The following is a 16562-nucleotide window of genomic DNA, read 5'->3' on the forward strand; positions in this document are numbered from 1 at the left end:
CAGCTAGTTATGTCCTTATCTTTCAGGCTTACCTCAATAAACAGCTAGTTATGTCCTTATCAGGCTTACCTCAATCAGGTTCTCATCTTTCAGGCTTACCTCAATAAACAGCTAGTTTCTGTCCTTATCTTCAGGCTTACCTCAATAAACAGCTAGTTATGTTCTTATCTTTCAGGCTTACCTCAATAAAACAGCAGGTTCTGTTCTTATCTTTCAGGCTTACCTCAATAAACAGCTAGTTATGTTATGCTTACCTCAATAAACAGCTAGTTTGTTCTTATCTTCAGGCTTACCTCAATAAACAGCTAGTTATGTTCTTATCTTTCAGGCTTACCTCAATAAACAGCGAGTTCTGTTCTTATCTTTCAGGCTTACCTCAATAAACAGCTAGTTATGTCCTTATCTTTCAGGCTTACCTCAATAAACAGCTAGTTATGTTCTTATCTTCAGGCTTACCTCAATAAACACAGTTATGTTCTTATCTTTCAGGTTAGTTATGTTCTTATCTTTCAGGCTTACCTCAATAAACAGCTAGTTCTGTTCTTATCTTTCAGGCTTACCTCAATAAACAGGAGTTATGTTCTTATCTTTCAGGCTTACCTCAATAAACAGAGTTATGTTCTTATCTTTCAGGCTTACCTCAATAAACAGCTAGTTATGTCCTTATCTTTCAGGCTTACCTCAATAAACAGCTAGTTATGTCCTTATCTTTCAGGCTTACCTCAATAAACAGCTAGTTATGTCCTTATCTTTCTTTTCAGTTATGTCCTTATCTTCAGGCTTACCTCAATAAACAGCTAGTTCTGTCCTTATCTTTCAGGCTTACCTCAATAAACAGCGAGTTCTGTCCTTATCTTTCAGGCTTACCTCAATAAACAGCTAGTTCTGTTCTTATCTTTCAGGCTTACCTCAATAAACAAACTTATCTCAATCAGCGAGCTGTTATTATCTTTCAATAAACAGCTAGTTATGTCCTTATCTTTCAGGCTTACCTCAATAAACAGCTAGTTATGTTCTTATCTTTCAGGCTTACCTCAATAAACAGCTAGTTATGTCCTTATCTCAATAAACAGCGAGTTCTGTCCTTATCTTTCAGGCTTACCTCAATAAACAGCTAGTTCTGTCCTTATCTTTCAGGCTTACCTCAATAAACAGCTAGTTATGTCCTTATCTTTCAGGCTTACCTCAATAAACAGTTAGTTATCTTTGTCAATAAACAGCTTATCTTTCAGGCTTACCTCAATAAACAGCTAGTTCTGTTCTTATCTTTCAGGCTTACCTCAATAAACAGCTAGTTATGTCCTTATCTTCAGGCTTACCTCAATAAACAGCTAGTTCTGTTATGCTTACCTCAATAAACAGCTAGTTATCTTTCTTTCAGGCTTACCTCAATAAACAGCGAGTTCTGTTCTTATCTTTCAGGCTTACCTCAATAAACAGCTAGTTATGTCCTTATCTTTCAGGCTTACCTCAATAAACAGCTAGTTATGTCCTTATCTTCAGGCTTACCTCAATAAACAGCAAGTTCTGTCCTTATCTTCAGGCTTACCTCAATAAACAGCTAGTTATGTTCTTATCTTTCAGGCTTACCTCAATAAACAGCTAGTTATGTTCTTATCTTTCAGGCTTACCTCAATAAACAGCAAGTTATGTTCTTATCTTTCAGGCTTACCTCAATAAACAGCTAGTTATGTCCTTATCTTTCAGGCTTACCTCAATAAACAGCTAGTTATGTTCTTATCTTTCAGGCTTACCTCTAAACAGCTAGTTATGTCCTTATCTTTCAGGCTTACCTCAATAAACAGCTAGTTATGTCCTTATCTTTCAGGCTTACCTCAATAAACAGCTAGTTATGTTCTTATCTTCAGGCTTACCTCAATAAACAGCTAGTTATGTTCTTATCTTCAGGCTTACCTCAATAAACAGCTAGTTATGTCCTTATCTTCAGGCTTACCAATCAATAAACAGCTAGTTATGTTCTTATCTTCAGGCTTACCTCAATAAACAGCTAGTTATGTTCTTATCTTCAGGCTTACCTCAATAAACAGCTAGTTATGTTCTTATCTTTCAGGCTTACCTCAATAAACAGCTAGTTATGTTCTTATCTTTCAGGCTTACCTCAATAAACAGCTAGTTATGTCCTTATCTTTCAGGCTTACCTCAATAAACAGCTAGTTATGTCCTTATCTTTCAGGCTTACCTCAATAAACAGCTAGTTATGTCCTTATCTTTCAGGCTTACCTCAATAAACAGCTAGTTATGTCCTTATCTTCAGGCTTACCTCAATAAACAGCTAGTTATGTTCTTATCTTCAGGCTTACCTCAATAAACAGCTAGTTATGTCCTTATCTTTCAGGCTTACCTCAATAAACAGCTAGTTATGTCCTTATCTTTCAGGCTTACCTCAATAAACAGCTAGTTATGTCCTTATCTTCAGGCTTACCTCAATAAACAGCTAGTTATGTCCTTATCTTCAGGCTTACCTCAATAAACAGCTAGTTATGTCCTTATCTTTCAGGCTTACCTCAATAAACAGCTAGTTATGTCCTTATCTTCAGGCTTACCTCAATAAACAGCTAGTTATGTTCTTATCTTTCAGGCTTACCTCAATAAACAGCTAGTTATGTTCTTATCTTTCAGGCTTACCTCAATAAACAGCTAGTTATGTTCTTATCTTCAGGCTTACCTCAATAAACAGCTAGTTATGTTCTTATCTTTCAGGCTTACCTCAATAAACAGCTAGTTATGTTCTTATCTTCAGGCTTACCTCAATAAACAGCTAGTTATGTTCTTATCTTCAGGCTTACCTCAATAAACAGCTAGTTATGTTCTTATCTTTCAGGCTTACCTCAATAAACAGCTAGTTATGTTCTTATCTTTCAGGCTTACCTCAATAAACAGCTAGTTATGTTCTTATCTTTCAGGCTTACCTCAATAAACAGCTAGTTATGTCCTTATCTTTCAGGCTTACCTCAATAAACAGCTAGTTATGTCCTTATCTTTCAGGCTTACCTCAATAAACAGCTAGTTATGTTCTTATCTTCAGGCTTACCTCAATAAACAGCTAGTTCTGTCCTTATCTTCAGGCTTACCTCAATAAACAGCTAGTTATGTTCTTATCTTCAGGCTTACCTCAATAAACAGCTAGTTATGTTCTTATCTTCAGGCTTACCTCAATAAACAGCTAGTTATGTCCTTATCTTCAGGCTTACCTCAATAAACAGCTAGTTAGTTATCTTGTACCTCAATAAACAGCTTATCTTCAGGCTTACCTCAATAAACAGCGAGTTATGTCCTTATCTTCAGGCTTACCTCAATAAACAGCTAGTTATGTCCTTATCTTTCAGGCTTACCTCAATAAACAGCTAGTTATGTTCTTATCTTTCAGGCTTACCTCAATAAACAGCTAGTTATGTTCTTATCTTCAGGCTTACCTCAATAAACAGCTAGTTATGTTCTTATCTTTCAGGCTTACCTCAATAAACAGCTAGTTATGTTCTTATCTTCAGGCTTACCTCAATAAACAGCGAGTTCTGTTCTTATCTTTCAGGCTTACCTCAATAAACAGCTAGTTATGTCCTTATCTTCAGGCTTACCTCAATAAACAGCTAGTTATGTCCTTATCTTTCAGGCTTACCTCAATAAACAGCGAGTTATGTCCTTATCTTTCAGGCTTACCTCAATAAACAGCTAGTTATGTTCTTATCTTTCAGGCTTACCTCAATAAACAGCTAGTTATGTCCTTATCTTTCAGGCTTACCTCAATAAACAGCTAGTTATGTCCTTATCTTCAGGCTTACCTCAATAAACAGCGAGTTATGTTCTTATCTTTCAGGCTTACCTCAATAAACAGCTAGTTATGTCCTTATCTTCAGGCTTACCTCAATAAACAGCTAGTTATGTCCTTATCTTTCAGGCTTACCTCAATAAACAGCTAGTTATGTCCTTATCTTTCAGGCTTACCTCAATAAACAGCTAGTTATGTCCTTATCTTTCAGGCTTACCTCAATAAACAGCGAGTTATGTTCTTATCTTTCAGGCTTACCTCAATAAACAGCTAGTTATGTCCTCATCTTCAGGCTTACCTCAATAAACAGCTAGTTATGTCCTTATCTTTCAGGCTTACCTCAATAAACAGCTAGTTATGTTCTTATCTTTCAGGCTTACCTCAATAAACAGCTAGTTATGTCCTTATCTTTCAGGCTTACCTCAATAAACAGCGAGTTCTGTTCTTATCTTTCAGGCTTACCTCAATAAACAGCTAGTTATGTTCTTATCTTTCAGGCTTACCTCAATAAACAGCTAGTTATGTTCTTATCTTTCAGGCTTACCTCAATAAACAGCGAGTTCTGTTCTTATCTTTCAGGCTTACCTCAATAAACAGCTAGTTATGTTCTTATCTTTCAGGTTTGCCTCAATAAACAGCGAGTTCTGTTCTTATCTTTCAGGCTTACCTCAATAAACAAGTCACGCCTCTTTTCAACCACTTCAAGACTATCACTGCTGACTGGACCAAGATTCCTGAGAAACACACTGACCAGTAAGAACGTCTACCTTTCACAATGTTGATGGATACAAAGAGAAAATGTCACGATAGTTAGAAATTATTTTTAGAAGACAAAACACTCAGTCAGTTCAAAATGACTGTTCTCATCCAGTTATCATGAATGGACTCAATAAGTCAGAAGTTGTGAGGTCAGTATAGCATTAAGAGTTTCTTCCGTCTCCAGGTACAACCAGGTGAATGCCATCTCTATAGCCTGCAGTACAGGAGTAGCAGGCTGTGAGGAGCTGACGACAGGCTGGTTCAAAGACTGGATGAAAACGCCCGAGAACAACAGGTACAGAGATCCCTCTCCTTTTCCTCTCCTCTCCTCTCCTCTCCTCTCCTCTCCTCTCCTCTCCTCTCCTCTCCTCTCCTCTCCCTCTCCTCTCCCTCTCCCTCCTCTCCTCTCCTCTCCTCTCCCTCTCCTCTCCTCTCCTCTCCTCTCCTCTCCTCTCCTCTCCTCTCCTCTTCCTCTCCTCTCCTCTCCTCTCCTCTTCCTCTTCCTCTTCCTCTCCTCTCCTCTCCCTCCTCCCTCTCCTCTCCCTCTCCTCTCCTCTCCTCTCCTCTCCTCTCCTCTCCTCTCCTCTCCTCTCCTCTCTCTCTCTCTCTCTCTCTCTCCTCTCCTCTCCTCTCCTCTCCTCTCCTCTCCTCTCCTCTCCTCTCCTCTCCTCTCCTTTCCTTTCCTCTTCCTCTTCCTCTCCTCTTCTTCTTCTCTCAAATCAAATAAAATCAAATCAAATGTATTCATATAGCCCTTCGTACATCAGCTGATATCTCAAAGTGCTGTACAGAAACCCAACCTAAAACCCCAAACAGCAAGCAATGCAGGTGTAGAAGCACGGTGGCTAGGAAAAACTCCCTAGAAAGGCCAAAACCTAGGAAGAAACCTAGTGAGGAACCAGGCTATGTGGGGTGGCCAGTCCTCTTCTGGCTGTGCCGGGTGGAGATTATAACAGAACATGGCCAAGATGTTCAAATGTTCATAAATGACCAGCATGGTCAAATAATAATAATCACAGGCAGAACAGTTGAAACTGGAGCAGCAGCACGGCCAGGTGGACTGGGGACAGCATGGAGTTATCATGCCAGGTAGTCCTGGGGCATGTTCCTAGGGAACATCTCTCTGAGAGAGAGAAAGAAAGAGAGAAAGAGAGAATTAGAGAACGCACACTTAAATTCACACAGGACACCGGATAGGACAGGAGAAGTACTCCAGATATGACAAACTGACCCGAGCCCCCCGACACATAATGAAACTGGAGCAGCAGCACGGCCAGGTGGACTGGGGACAGCATGGAGTTATCATGCAAACAACCCTAGCCACCCGACACATAAACTACTGCAGCATAAATACTGGAGGCTGAGACAGGAGGGGTCCTCTCCTATCCTATACTCCTCCTCCTCAACCCTGGTGTTGAAGACTGTTATTGATCCCAACCCTAGTGTTGAAGACTGTTATTGAGCCACACCCTAGTGTTGAAGACTGTTATTGAGCCACACCCTAGTGTTGAAGGCTGTTATTGATCCTAACCCTAGTGTTGAAGGCTGTTATTGATCCTAACCCTAGTGTTGAAGACTGTTATTGATCTCAACCCTAGTGTTGAAGGCTGTTATTGATCCCAACCCTAGTGTTGAAGGCTGTTATTGAGCCACACCCTAGTGTTGAAGGCTGTTATTGATCCCAACCCTAGTGTTGAAGACTGTTATTGATCCCAACCCTAGTGTTGAAGACTGTTATTGATCCCAACCCTAGTGTTGAAGACTGTTATTGATCTCAACCCTAGTGTTGAAGACTGTTATTGATCTCAACCCTAGTGTTGAAGACTGTTATTGATCCCAACCCTAGTGTTGAAGGCTGTTATTGATCTCAACCCTAGTGTTGAAGACTGTTATTGATCCCAACCCTAGTGTTGAAGGCTGTTATTGATCCCAACCCTAGTGTTGAAGACTGTTATTGATCCCAACCCTAGTGTTGAAGGCTGTTATTGATCCCAACCCTAGTGTTGAAGACTGTTATTGATCCCAACCCTAGTGTTGAAGACTGTTATTGATCCCAACCCTAGTGTTGAAGACTGTTATTGATCCCAACCCTAGTGTTGAAGACTGTTATTGATCCCAACCCTAGTGTTGAAGACTGTTATTGATCCTAACCCTAGTGTTGAAGGCTGTTATTGATCCCAACCCTAGTGTTGAAGACTGTTATTGATCCCAACCCTAGTGTTGAAGACTGTTATTGATCCCAACCCTAGTGTTGAAGCCTGTTATTGATCCCAACCCTAGTGTTGAAGACTGTTATTGATCTCAACCCTAGTGTTGAAGCCTGTTATTGATCCCAACCCTAGTGTTGAAGACTGTTATTGATCTCAACCCTCACGTGATGATCTCGTTTACATTGTCTGGTCCAGGATTCACCCCAACCTGAGGCAGACGGTGTACTGCAGCGCCATCGCAGCAGGAGGGGTGGAGGAGTGGGACTTCGCCTGGAGGATGTACAGAGAGGCTTCCATTGCCTCTGAGGCTGACAAGCTGATGTATTCCCTGGCCTGCACCAAGGTTCCCTGGTTACTGAACAGGTAAGGATGACCTTTGGCCTGCACCAGGGTTCCCTGGTTACTGAACAGGTAAGGATGACCTTTGGCCTGCACCAGGGTTCCCTGGTTACTGAACAGGTAAGGATGACCTTTGGCCTGCACCAGTGTTCCCTGGTTACTGAACAGGTAAGGATGACCTCTGGCCTGCACCAGGGTTCCCTGGTTACTGAACAGGTGAGGATGACCTTTGGCCTGCACCAGGGTTCCCTGGTTACTGAACAGGTAAGGATGACCTCTGGCCTGCACCAGGGTTCCCTGGTTACTGAACAGGTGAGGATGACCTTTGGCCTGCACCAGGGTTCCCTGGTTACTGAACAGGTAAGGATGACCTCTGGCCTGCACCAGGGTTCCTGGTTACTGAACAGGTGAGGATGACATCTGGCCTGCACCAGTGTTACCCGGTTACAGAACAGGTAAGGATGACCTCTGGCCTGCACCAGTGTTCCCTGGTTACTGAACAGGTAAGGATGACCTCTGGCCTGCACCAGGGTTCCCTGGTTACTGAACAGGTAAGGATGACCTCTGGCCTGCACCAGTGTTCCCTGGTTACTGAACAGGTAAGGATGACCTCTGGCCTGCACCAGGGTTCCCTGGTTACTGAACAGGTAAGGATGACCTTTGGCCTGCACCAGGGTTCCCTGGTTACTGAACAGGTAAGGATGACCTTTGGCCTGCACCAGGGTTCCCTGGTTACTGAACAGGTAAGGATGACCTTTGGCCTGCACCAGGGTTCCCTGGTTACTGAACAGGTAAGGATGACCTTTGGCCTGCACCAGGGTTCCCTGGTTACTGAACAGGTAAGGATGACCTCTGGCCTGCACCAGGGTTCCCTGGTTACTGAACAGGTAAGGATGACCTTTGGCCTGCACCAGGGTTCCCTGGTTACTGAACAGGTAAGGATGACCTTTGGCCTGCACCAGGGTTCCCTGGTTACTGAACAGGTAAGGATGACCTCTGGCCTGCACCAGGGTTCCCTGGTTACTGAACAGGTAAGGATGACCTCTGGCCTGCACCAGGGTTCCCTGGTTACTGAACAGGTGAGGATGACCTCTGGCCTGCACCAGGGTTCCCTGGTTACTGAACAGGTAAGGATGACATCTGGCCTGCACCAGGGTTCCTGGTTACTGAACAGATGAGGATGACCTCTGGCCTGCATCAGGTTTCCCTGGTTACTGAACAGGTGAGGATGACCTCTGGCCTGCACCAGGGTTCCCTGGTTACTGAACAGGTAAGGATGACATCTGGCCTGCACCAGGGTTCCCTGGTTACTGAACAGGTAAGGATGACCTCTGGCCTGCACCAGTGTTCCCTGGTTACTGAACAGGTGAGGATGACCTCTGGCCTGCACCAGTGTTCCCTGGTTACTGAACAGGTGAGGATGACCTCTGGCCTGCACCAGGGTTCCCTGGTTACTGAACAGGTGAGGATGACCTCTGGCCTGCACCAGTGTTCCCTGGTTACTGAACAGGTAAGGATGACCTCTGGCCTGCACCAGTGTTCCCTGGTTACTGAACAGGTGAGGATGACCTCTGGCCTGCACCAGGGTTCCCTGGTTACTGAACAGGTGAGGATGACCTCTGGCCTGCATCAGGTTTCCCTGGTTACAGAACAGGTGAGGATGACCTCTGGCCTGCACCAGTGTTCCCTGGTTACTGAACAGGTAAGGATGACATCTGGCCTGCACCAGGGTTCCCTGGTTACTGAACAGGTAAGGATGACCTCTGGCCTGCATCAGGTTTCCTGGTTACTGAACAGGTGAGGATGACCTCTGGCCTGCACCAGGGTTCCCTGGTTACTGAACAGGTAAGGATGACCTCTGGCCTGCACCAGGGTTCCCTGGTTACTGAACAGGTAAGGATGACCTCTGGCCTGCACCAGGGTTCCCTGGTTACTGAACAGGTGAGGATGACCTCTGGCCTGCACCAGGGTTCCCTGGTTACTGAACAGGTGAAGAGGACCCAGCCTGTGTCCTAAATTGAACCCTATTCCTTATATACGGCACACTACTGCTCTATGTGCCCTCTATGTGCCCTCTATGTGCCCTCTATGTGCCCTCTATGTGCCCTCTATGTGCCCTCTATGAGCCCTCTATGAGCCCTCTATGAGCCCTCTATGAGACCTCTATGAGCCCTCTATGTGCCCTCTATGAGCCCTCTATGTGACCTCTATGAGGCCTCTATGAGCCCTCTATGTGCCCTCTATGAGCCCTATATGTGCCCTCTATGAGCCCTCTATGTGGCCCCTATGAGCCCTCTATGCTCCCTCTATGCTCTCTCTATGACCCCTCTATGAGACCTCTATGAGCCCTCTATGAGACCTCTATGAGACCTCTATGAGCCCTCTATGAGACCTCTATGAGCCCTCTATGAGACCTCTATGAGACCTCTATGAGCCCTCTATGAGACCTCTATGAGACCTCTATGAGCCCTCTATGAGACCTCTATGAGCCCTCTATGAGCCCTCTATGAGACCTCTATGAGCCCTCTATGAGCCCTCTATGAGCCCTCTATGAGCCCTCTATGAGCCCTCTATGAGACCTCTATGAGCCCTCTATGAGACCTCTATGAGCCCTCTATGAGACCTCTATGAGACCTCTATGAGCCCTCTATGAGCCCTCTATGTGCCCACTATGTGCCCTCTATGAGCCCTCTATGAGACCTCTATGAGCCCTCTATGAGCCCTCTATGAGACCTCTATGAGCCCTCTATGAGCCCTCTATGAGACCTCTATGAGCCCTCTATGAGCCCTCTATGAGCCCTCTATGAGCCCTCTATGAGCCCTCTATGAGACCTCTATGAGCCCTCTATGAGACCTCTATGAGCCCTCTATGAGACCTCTATGAGACCTCTATGAGCCCTCTATGAGACCTCTATGAGCCCTCTATGAGCCCTCTATGTGGCCCCTATGAGCCCTCTATGCTCCCTCTATGAGCCCTCTATGAGCCCTCTATGAGACCTCTATGAGCCCTCTATGAGACCTCTATGAGCCCTCTATGAGCCCTCTATGGGCCCACTATGTGCCCTATGGGTTCTGGTCAAAGTAATGCAGTGTGTTTGAATCAAATAGTATTAGTTGATCAACGTAGTTGTGCAGGATCATTCAGGATGGATCTGATCTGTGTGTTTGGGTTTCAGGTATCTGAACTACTGTCTGGATCCAGAGAAGATTCGGAAACAGGACACCACATTCACCATTGTGTACATTGCTGGTAATGTTGTGGGCCAGTCTTTGGCTTGGGACTTTGTCAGAACCAACTGGAACCACTTATTCAATGAGTGAGTAGGATCTAACATATCTATAATGTCTGATGTGAACACTGCAGTTATTCATTCTAATGTTTACATCCCAAATGGCACCCTAATCCCTATATAGTGCACTACCACTGGTCAAATTGAGTGGCACCCTAATCCCTATATAGTGCACTACCACTGGTCAAATTGAGTGGCACCCTAATCCCTATATAGTGCACTACCACTGGTCAAATTTAGTGGCAACCTAATCCCTATATAGTGCACTACCACTGGTCAAATTGAGTGGCAACCTAATCCCTATATAGTGCACTACCACTGGTCAAATTGAGTGGCAACCTAATCCCTATATAGTGCACTACCACTGGTCAAATTGAGTGGCAACCTAATCCCTATATAGTGCACTACCACTGGTCAAATTGAGTGGCAACCTAATCCCTATATAGTGCACTACCACTGGTCAAATTGAGTGGCAACCTAATCCCTATATAGTGCACTACCACTGGTCAAATTGAGTGGCAACCTAATCCCTATATAGTGCACTACCACTGGTCAAATTTAGTGACAACCTAATCCCTATATAGTGCACTACCACTGGTCAAATTTAGTGACAACCTAATCCCTATATAGTGCACTACCACTGGTCAAATTTAGTGGCAACCTAATCCCTATATAGTGCACTACCACTGGTCAAATTTAGTGGCAACCTAATCCCTATATAGTGCACTACCACTGGTCAAGGGTAGTGGCACCCTAATCACTACATAGTATACTACCTCTGGTCAAGGGTAGTGGCACCCTAATCACTATATAGTATACTACCTCCGGTCATATAGGGTCATGTTGTAGGCCAGTCTTTGGCTCGGGACTTTGTCAGAGCCAACTGGCTTGGGATTTGATCCATTCCGTTTTAATGTGTTGAATGTTGACCGTATTTCTGTCTCCTCATCTTGTAGTTATGGAGGGGGATCGTTGTCCTTCGCACGGCTCATTGATGGAATCACCAGGCGCTTCTCCTCAGAGTTTGAACTGAAACAGGTACAACCCATTCAGAGCTTCTGTGTCTCTGTATGACTGTGATCCAACCCCAGACGTCCTGTTGACTTCCTGGTTGGTGATGTCACGCTGCTGTAATTAACACAATAAGAGCGATACCTCCTGACGTGTAAACAGGTATAATGAGAGATGTTGACTTCCTGGTTGGTGATGTCACGCTGCTGTAATTAACACAATAAGAGTGATACCTCCTGACGTGTTAACAGGTATAATGAGAGATGTTGACTTCCTGGTTGGTGATGTCACGCTGCTGTAATTAACACAATAAGAGTGATACCTCCTGACGTGTTAACAGGTATAATGAGAGAGAAAGAATGCTGGTTAACGGTAAATAAACAATGCCAGCACACTGGTGGTCCAGATGCTTCCAAACATTTAATGGATCTCTTAAACAACGTTTCAGTAAAATATACCTTTATCCGGGTGGACACGGTCATCATCTAGGAAACAGAAACTCTCAGACAAAGATGTGCCAAATGTCCCTTCCTCTTCAGAAAAACATTAATACTGTCTTAATAACCTGTCCATTCTCTGGTCCTGTAGATTAATACTGTCTTAATAACCTGTCCATTATCTGGTCTTATATATTAATACTGTATTAATAACCTGTCCATTATCTGGTCTTATATATTAATACTGTATTAATAACCTGTCCATTATCTGGTCCTATATATTAATACTGTATTAATAACCTGTCCATTATCTGGTCCTATATATTAATACTGTCTTAATAACCTGTCCATTATCTGGTCCTATATATTAATACTGTCTTAATAACGTGTCAATTATCTGGTCCTATAGAGTTAATACTGTCTTAATTACCTGTCCATTATCTGGTCTTATATATTAATACTGTCTTAATAACCTGTCAATTATCTGGTCCTATATATTAATACTGTCTTAATAACCTGTCCATTATCTGGTCTTATATATTAATACTGTCTTAATAACCTGTCCATTATCTGGTCTTATATATTAATACTGTATTAATAACCTGTCCATTATCTGGTCCTATATATTAATACTGTCTTAATAACCTGTCAATTATCTGGTCCTATAGGTTAATACTGTCTTAATAACCTGTCCATTCTCTGGTCCTATAGGTTAATACTGTGTTAATAGCCTGTCCATTCTCTGGTCTATAGGTTAATACTGTCTTAATAACCTGTCCATTCTCTGGTCCTATAGGTTAATACTGTCTTAATAGCCTGTCCATTCTCTGGTCCTATAGGTTAATACTGTGTTAATAACCTGTCCATTCTCTGGTCCTATAGGTTAATACTGTCTTAATAACCTGTCCATTCTCTGGTCCTATAGATTAATACTGTCTTAATAACCTGTCCATTCTCTGGTCCTATAGATTAATACTGTGTTAATAGCCTGTCCATTCTCTGGTCCTATAGGTTAATACTGTGTTAATAGCCTGTCCATTCTCTGGTCCTATAGGTTAATACTGTGTTAATAGCCTGTCCATTCTCTGGTCCTATAGATTAATACTGTGTTAATAACCTGTCCATTCTCTGGTCCTATAGGTTAATACTGTCTTAATAGCCTCTCCATTCTCTGGTCCTATAGGTTAAAACTGTGTTAATAGCCTGTCCATTCTCTGGTCCTATAGATTAATACTGTCCTAATAACCTGTCCATTCTCTGGTCCAATAGATTAATACTGTCTTAATAACCTGTCAATTATCTGGTCCTATAGATTAATACTGTGTTAATAACCTGTCCATTCTCTGGTCCTATAGATTAATACTGTGTTAATAGCCTGTCCATTCTCTGGTCCTATAGTTGCAGCTGTTCATTGAGGAGAATGCAGAGCAGGGTTTTGGTTCAGCCACACTAGCAGTGGACCAGGCCCTGGAGAGAACCAAAGCCAACATGAAGTGGGTTGCAGAGAACAAGGCAGACGTCTACAAATGGTTCACTGATAATTCAGCATAAACTTATTTTATGGACTGTTTGGAGTTTCAATTAATTTGTGAAGAATGCAAGCATTTAGTGTTTCATCATGTGGAATTCATGATTTTTCTGAAATATTTGCAGAGAATTTTTACCTAGAACCAATAAAGTTTACATTGTAAAAATATATAGAATATATTGTTTTGTGAAAAAAAAAAAGTAGAGAGTAGAGTTTGAGTCAGGAGAGTGTTAAGTCTTTAAAGAGGAACTATACAAGACAGGAAGAGGAGAGGAGAGAGGAAAGGAGAAGAGCTCTCCTCTCCTTCAGTTTACTACCTTCCTCATCAGTCAGGGATAACCTGTCCATTCTCTGGTCCTCTAGGTTAAAACTGTCCTAATAACCTCTCCATTCTCTGGTCTTATAGGTCAATACTGTGTTAATAGCCTGTCCATTCTCTCTCCTATAGATTAATACTGTCTTAATAGCCTCTCCATTCTCTCTCCTATCTTAATACTGTCCTAATAGCCTCTCCTCTTCTCCTCTCCTTCAGGTTACTACCTTCCTCATCAGTCAGGGACCAACCTCTCCTCTCCTCTCCTCTCATGGTCATATCATCAATCTGTGTTAATAGCCTCTCCATTCTCTGGTCCTATCCTTCAGTTTAATACCTTCCATTCATCAGTCAGGGAAACACTCTCCTCTCCTCTCCATTCCTCTCCTCCTATCTCCTCTCCTCTCCTCTCCTCTCCTCTCCTCTCCTCTCCTCTCCCTCTCCTCTCATCTCTCATCTCATCTCATCTCATCTCCTCTCCTCTCCTTCAGTTTACTACCTTCCTCATCAGTCAGGGACCAACTAGCCTCTCCATTCTCCTCTCCTCTCCTCTCCTCTGTTCCTAGCCTCTCCTCTCCTCCAGTTTACACCTTTCATCAGTGAGGGACCAAGCAGGGTTTTGGTTCAGCCTCTCCTCTCCTGGACCAGGCCCTGGAGAGAACCAAAGCCTCATCCTCTCCTCAGAGAACAAGGCAGACCTCTACAAATCTCATCTCATAATTCATCTCCTAAACTTATTTTATGGACTGTTTCCTCATCAGTTGGGAAGAATGCAAGCATTTAGTGTTTCATCATGTCCTCATGATTTTTCTGAAATATTTCTCCTTCCTTCCTAGAACCTAAAGTTTACATTGTCTCCTCTAGAATATATTCTCCTTCCTCTCATCTCATCTCATCTCCTTTGAGTCTCCTTCAGTCTTTAGGAACTTCCTCATCAGTCAGGAAAGGAGAAGACTCCTCTCCTCCTCAGTCCTCTCCTCTCCTCTCTCCTCTCCTCTCCTCTCCTCTCCTCTCCTCTCCTCTCCTCTCCTCTCCTCTCCTCTCCTCTCCTTCAGTTTACTTCTTCCCTCTGAAGCTGAAGCTTCTCCCTTCATTTAGTGGTCTATATCCTCTCTGTCATCATCCCTCTGAAGCGGACATTTGACTAAATAGCATGAGATGGGCCCAGAATGTCCCAGAATGCCCTGTGTTATAGAGACTACACTGAGCCAGCGAGCCGTGCTCCTCCCATTGCGTGTCAACGGTCAGGGGGAATCTGTTGTCTGTAATCCCAACATGGAAGCTAGCAGCTAGAGGACGAGCCCAGATGATGAAGGGCAGAGAGACACAGCCCGGACTACGACACTACAACTCCCCTGCAGCTCAGATCACATTCCCCACATTCACCTTGCTGATGGCCTTGTTTCTATAGCCTTTGATTGGGACGGTTGAACTGCATCGTTTACACAACAACCTACTGCTGAAGATCACTGACAACTACATGTTTTCTCCACACTAGATCGTTATATCTCTATGTTGGGTCTGCAGTGGGTCCACACAGAGTAACCTGTCAGTCACGCTGGGGCCAGTGTTCATGGTGGAATGTGATTGGTTGGGTGGATGGCTTGAAGGCTGGGTGGGGAGAATGTGGAGGTGGAGCTAAGGCATGTAGGGGGAGGGGTAAATGGAGAGTGGGCACTGTGTTGCTCTAAATTTAGCCAATGGCTCGGCTGGGGTGGAGCTAATCCTCTTTGGCCTGAATTAGGATTACCAGGCAGCTTTACCAGAATGATGCCTCTATGAAATCAAATGAAATTGTATTTGTACGCGGTAATAACATGGCTATATACACAGGAAGTACCAGTACTGAGTCAATGTGGAGGGGTACCAGGTAATAACATGGTTATATACAGGGAGTATGAGGTAATAACATGGTTATATACAGAGGTACCAGGTAATAACATGGCTATATACAGGGGTACCAGGTAATAACATGGCTATATACAGGGAGTACCAGGTAATAACATGGTTATATACAGGGAGTACCAGGTAATAACATGGCTATATACAGAGAGTACCAGGTAATAACATGGTTATATACAGGGAGTACCAGGTAATAACATGGCTATATACAGGGAGTACCAGGTAATAACATGGTTATATACAGGGAGTACCAGGTAATAACATGGCTATATACAGGGAGTACCAGGTAATAACATGGTTATATACAGGGAGTACCAGGTAATAACATGGCTATATACAGGGAGTACCAGGTAATAACATGGCTATATACAGGGAGGTAATAACATGGCTATATACAGGGAGTACCAGGTAATAACATGGTTATATACAGGAAGTACCAGGTAATAACATGGCTATATACAGGGCAGGTAATAACATGGCTATATACAGGGAGTACCAGGTAATAACATGGCTATATACAGGAAGTACCAGGTAATAACATGGCTATATACAGGGAGTACCAGGTAATAACATGGCTATATACAGGAGTACCAGGTAATAACATGGTTATATACAGGAGTACCAGGTAATAACATGGCTATATACAGGGAGGTAATAACATGGCTATATACAGGGAGTACCAGGTAATAACATGGTTATATACAGGGAGGTAATAACATGGCTATATACAGGGAGTACCAGGTAATACCATGACTATATACAGGGAGGTAATAACATGGTTATATACAGGGAGGTAATAACATGGCTATATACAGGGAGTACCAGGTAATAACATGGTTATATACAGGGAGGTAATAACATGGTTATATACAGGGAGTACCAGGTAATACCATGACTATATACAGGGGGTACCAGGTAATAACATGGTTATATACAGGGAGGTAATAACATGGCTATATACAGGGAGTACCAGGTAATAACATGGT

At 43.3% G+C, this 16562-nt stretch overlaps 1 protein-coding gene and 4 long non-coding RNA genes across 15 annotated transcripts; 2 read left to right on the forward strand and 3 right to left on the reverse strand.

Annotated features, from left to right (window-relative positions):
- Positions 1 to 4063: 4063 nt before the first annotated feature.
- Positions 4064 to 13529, forward strand: LOC127921603 (aminopeptidase N-like). Its single transcript, XM_052505182.1, has 7 exons — positions 4064 to 4079; positions 4426 to 4540; positions 4731 to 4841; positions 6952 to 7119; positions 10272 to 10412; positions 11342 to 11423; positions 13232 to 13529. The coding sequence occupies exons 1-7, from the start codon at positions 4064 to 4066 to the stop codon at positions 13382 to 13384; spliced, it is 786 nt and encodes a 261-aa protein (XP_052361142.1). The 3' UTR covers positions 13385 to 13529.
- LOC127921607 (uncharacterized) lies at positions 7137 to 9775 on the reverse strand. 2 transcript variants are annotated; one of them, XR_008109078.1, is made up of 7 exons: positions 9719 to 9775; positions 9257 to 9476; positions 8952 to 9179; positions 8569 to 8664; positions 7610 to 7753; positions 7323 to 7418; positions 7137 to 7274 (listed from the first exon to the last, which is right to left on the reverse strand). It is a non-coding gene; the product is annotated as an uncharacterized LOC127921607 (long non-coding RNA). The 2 variants fall into 2 exon arrangements; XR_008109077.1 differs by lacking the exon at positions 9719 to 9775 and having other exon boundaries at positions 9257 to 9681.
- On the reverse strand, positions 10493 to 11332 carry LOC127921605 (uncharacterized). The gene is made up of 3 exons (XR_008109075.1): positions 11093 to 11332; positions 10633 to 10954; positions 10493 to 10586 (listed from the first exon to the last, which is right to left on the reverse strand). It is a non-coding gene; the product is annotated as an uncharacterized LOC127921605 (long non-coding RNA).
- On the reverse strand, positions 11436 to 13138 carry LOC127921604 (uncharacterized). 10 transcript variants are annotated; one of them, XR_008109074.1, is made up of 4 exons: positions 12779 to 12923; positions 12693 to 12735; positions 12264 to 12564; positions 11445 to 12176 (listed from the first exon to the last, which is right to left on the reverse strand). It is a non-coding gene; the product is annotated as an uncharacterized LOC127921604 (long non-coding RNA). The 10 variants fall into 10 exon arrangements; XR_008109066.1 differs by having other exon boundaries at positions 12607 to 12735; XR_008109071.1 differs by lacking the exon at positions 12693 to 12735 and having other exon boundaries at positions 11447 to 12176; positions 12264 to 12392; positions 12522 to 12564; positions 12736 to 12880.
- On the forward strand, positions 12490 to 12753 carry LOC127921606 (uncharacterized). The gene is made up of 3 exons (XR_008109076.1): positions 12490 to 12544; positions 12587 to 12629; positions 12673 to 12753. It is a non-coding gene; the product is annotated as an uncharacterized LOC127921606 (long non-coding RNA).
- Positions 13530 to 16562: the final 3033 nt, after the last annotated feature.

The sequence above is a fragment of the Oncorhynchus keta genome, unplaced genomic scaffold (assembly GCF_023373465.1).
Source record: "Oncorhynchus keta strain PuntledgeMale-10-30-2019 unplaced genomic scaffold, Oket_V2 Un_contig_22705_pilon_pilon, whole genome shotgun sequence".
In the NCBI taxonomy this organism is placed as follows: Eukaryota; Metazoa; Chordata; class Actinopteri; order Salmoniformes; family Salmonidae; genus Oncorhynchus; species Oncorhynchus keta.

Coding starts and splice junctions, on each gene's coding strand:
- LOC127921603 (XM_052505182.1), top strand. Junction 4,842..6,951: donor AAAACGCCCGAGAACAACAG/GTACAGAGATCC, acceptor TGTCTGGTCCAG/GATTCACCCCAACCTGAGGC. Junction 7,120..10,271: donor GTTCCCTGGTTACTGAACAG/GTAAGGATGACC, acceptor TTTGGGTTTCAG/GTATCTGAACTACTGTCTGG.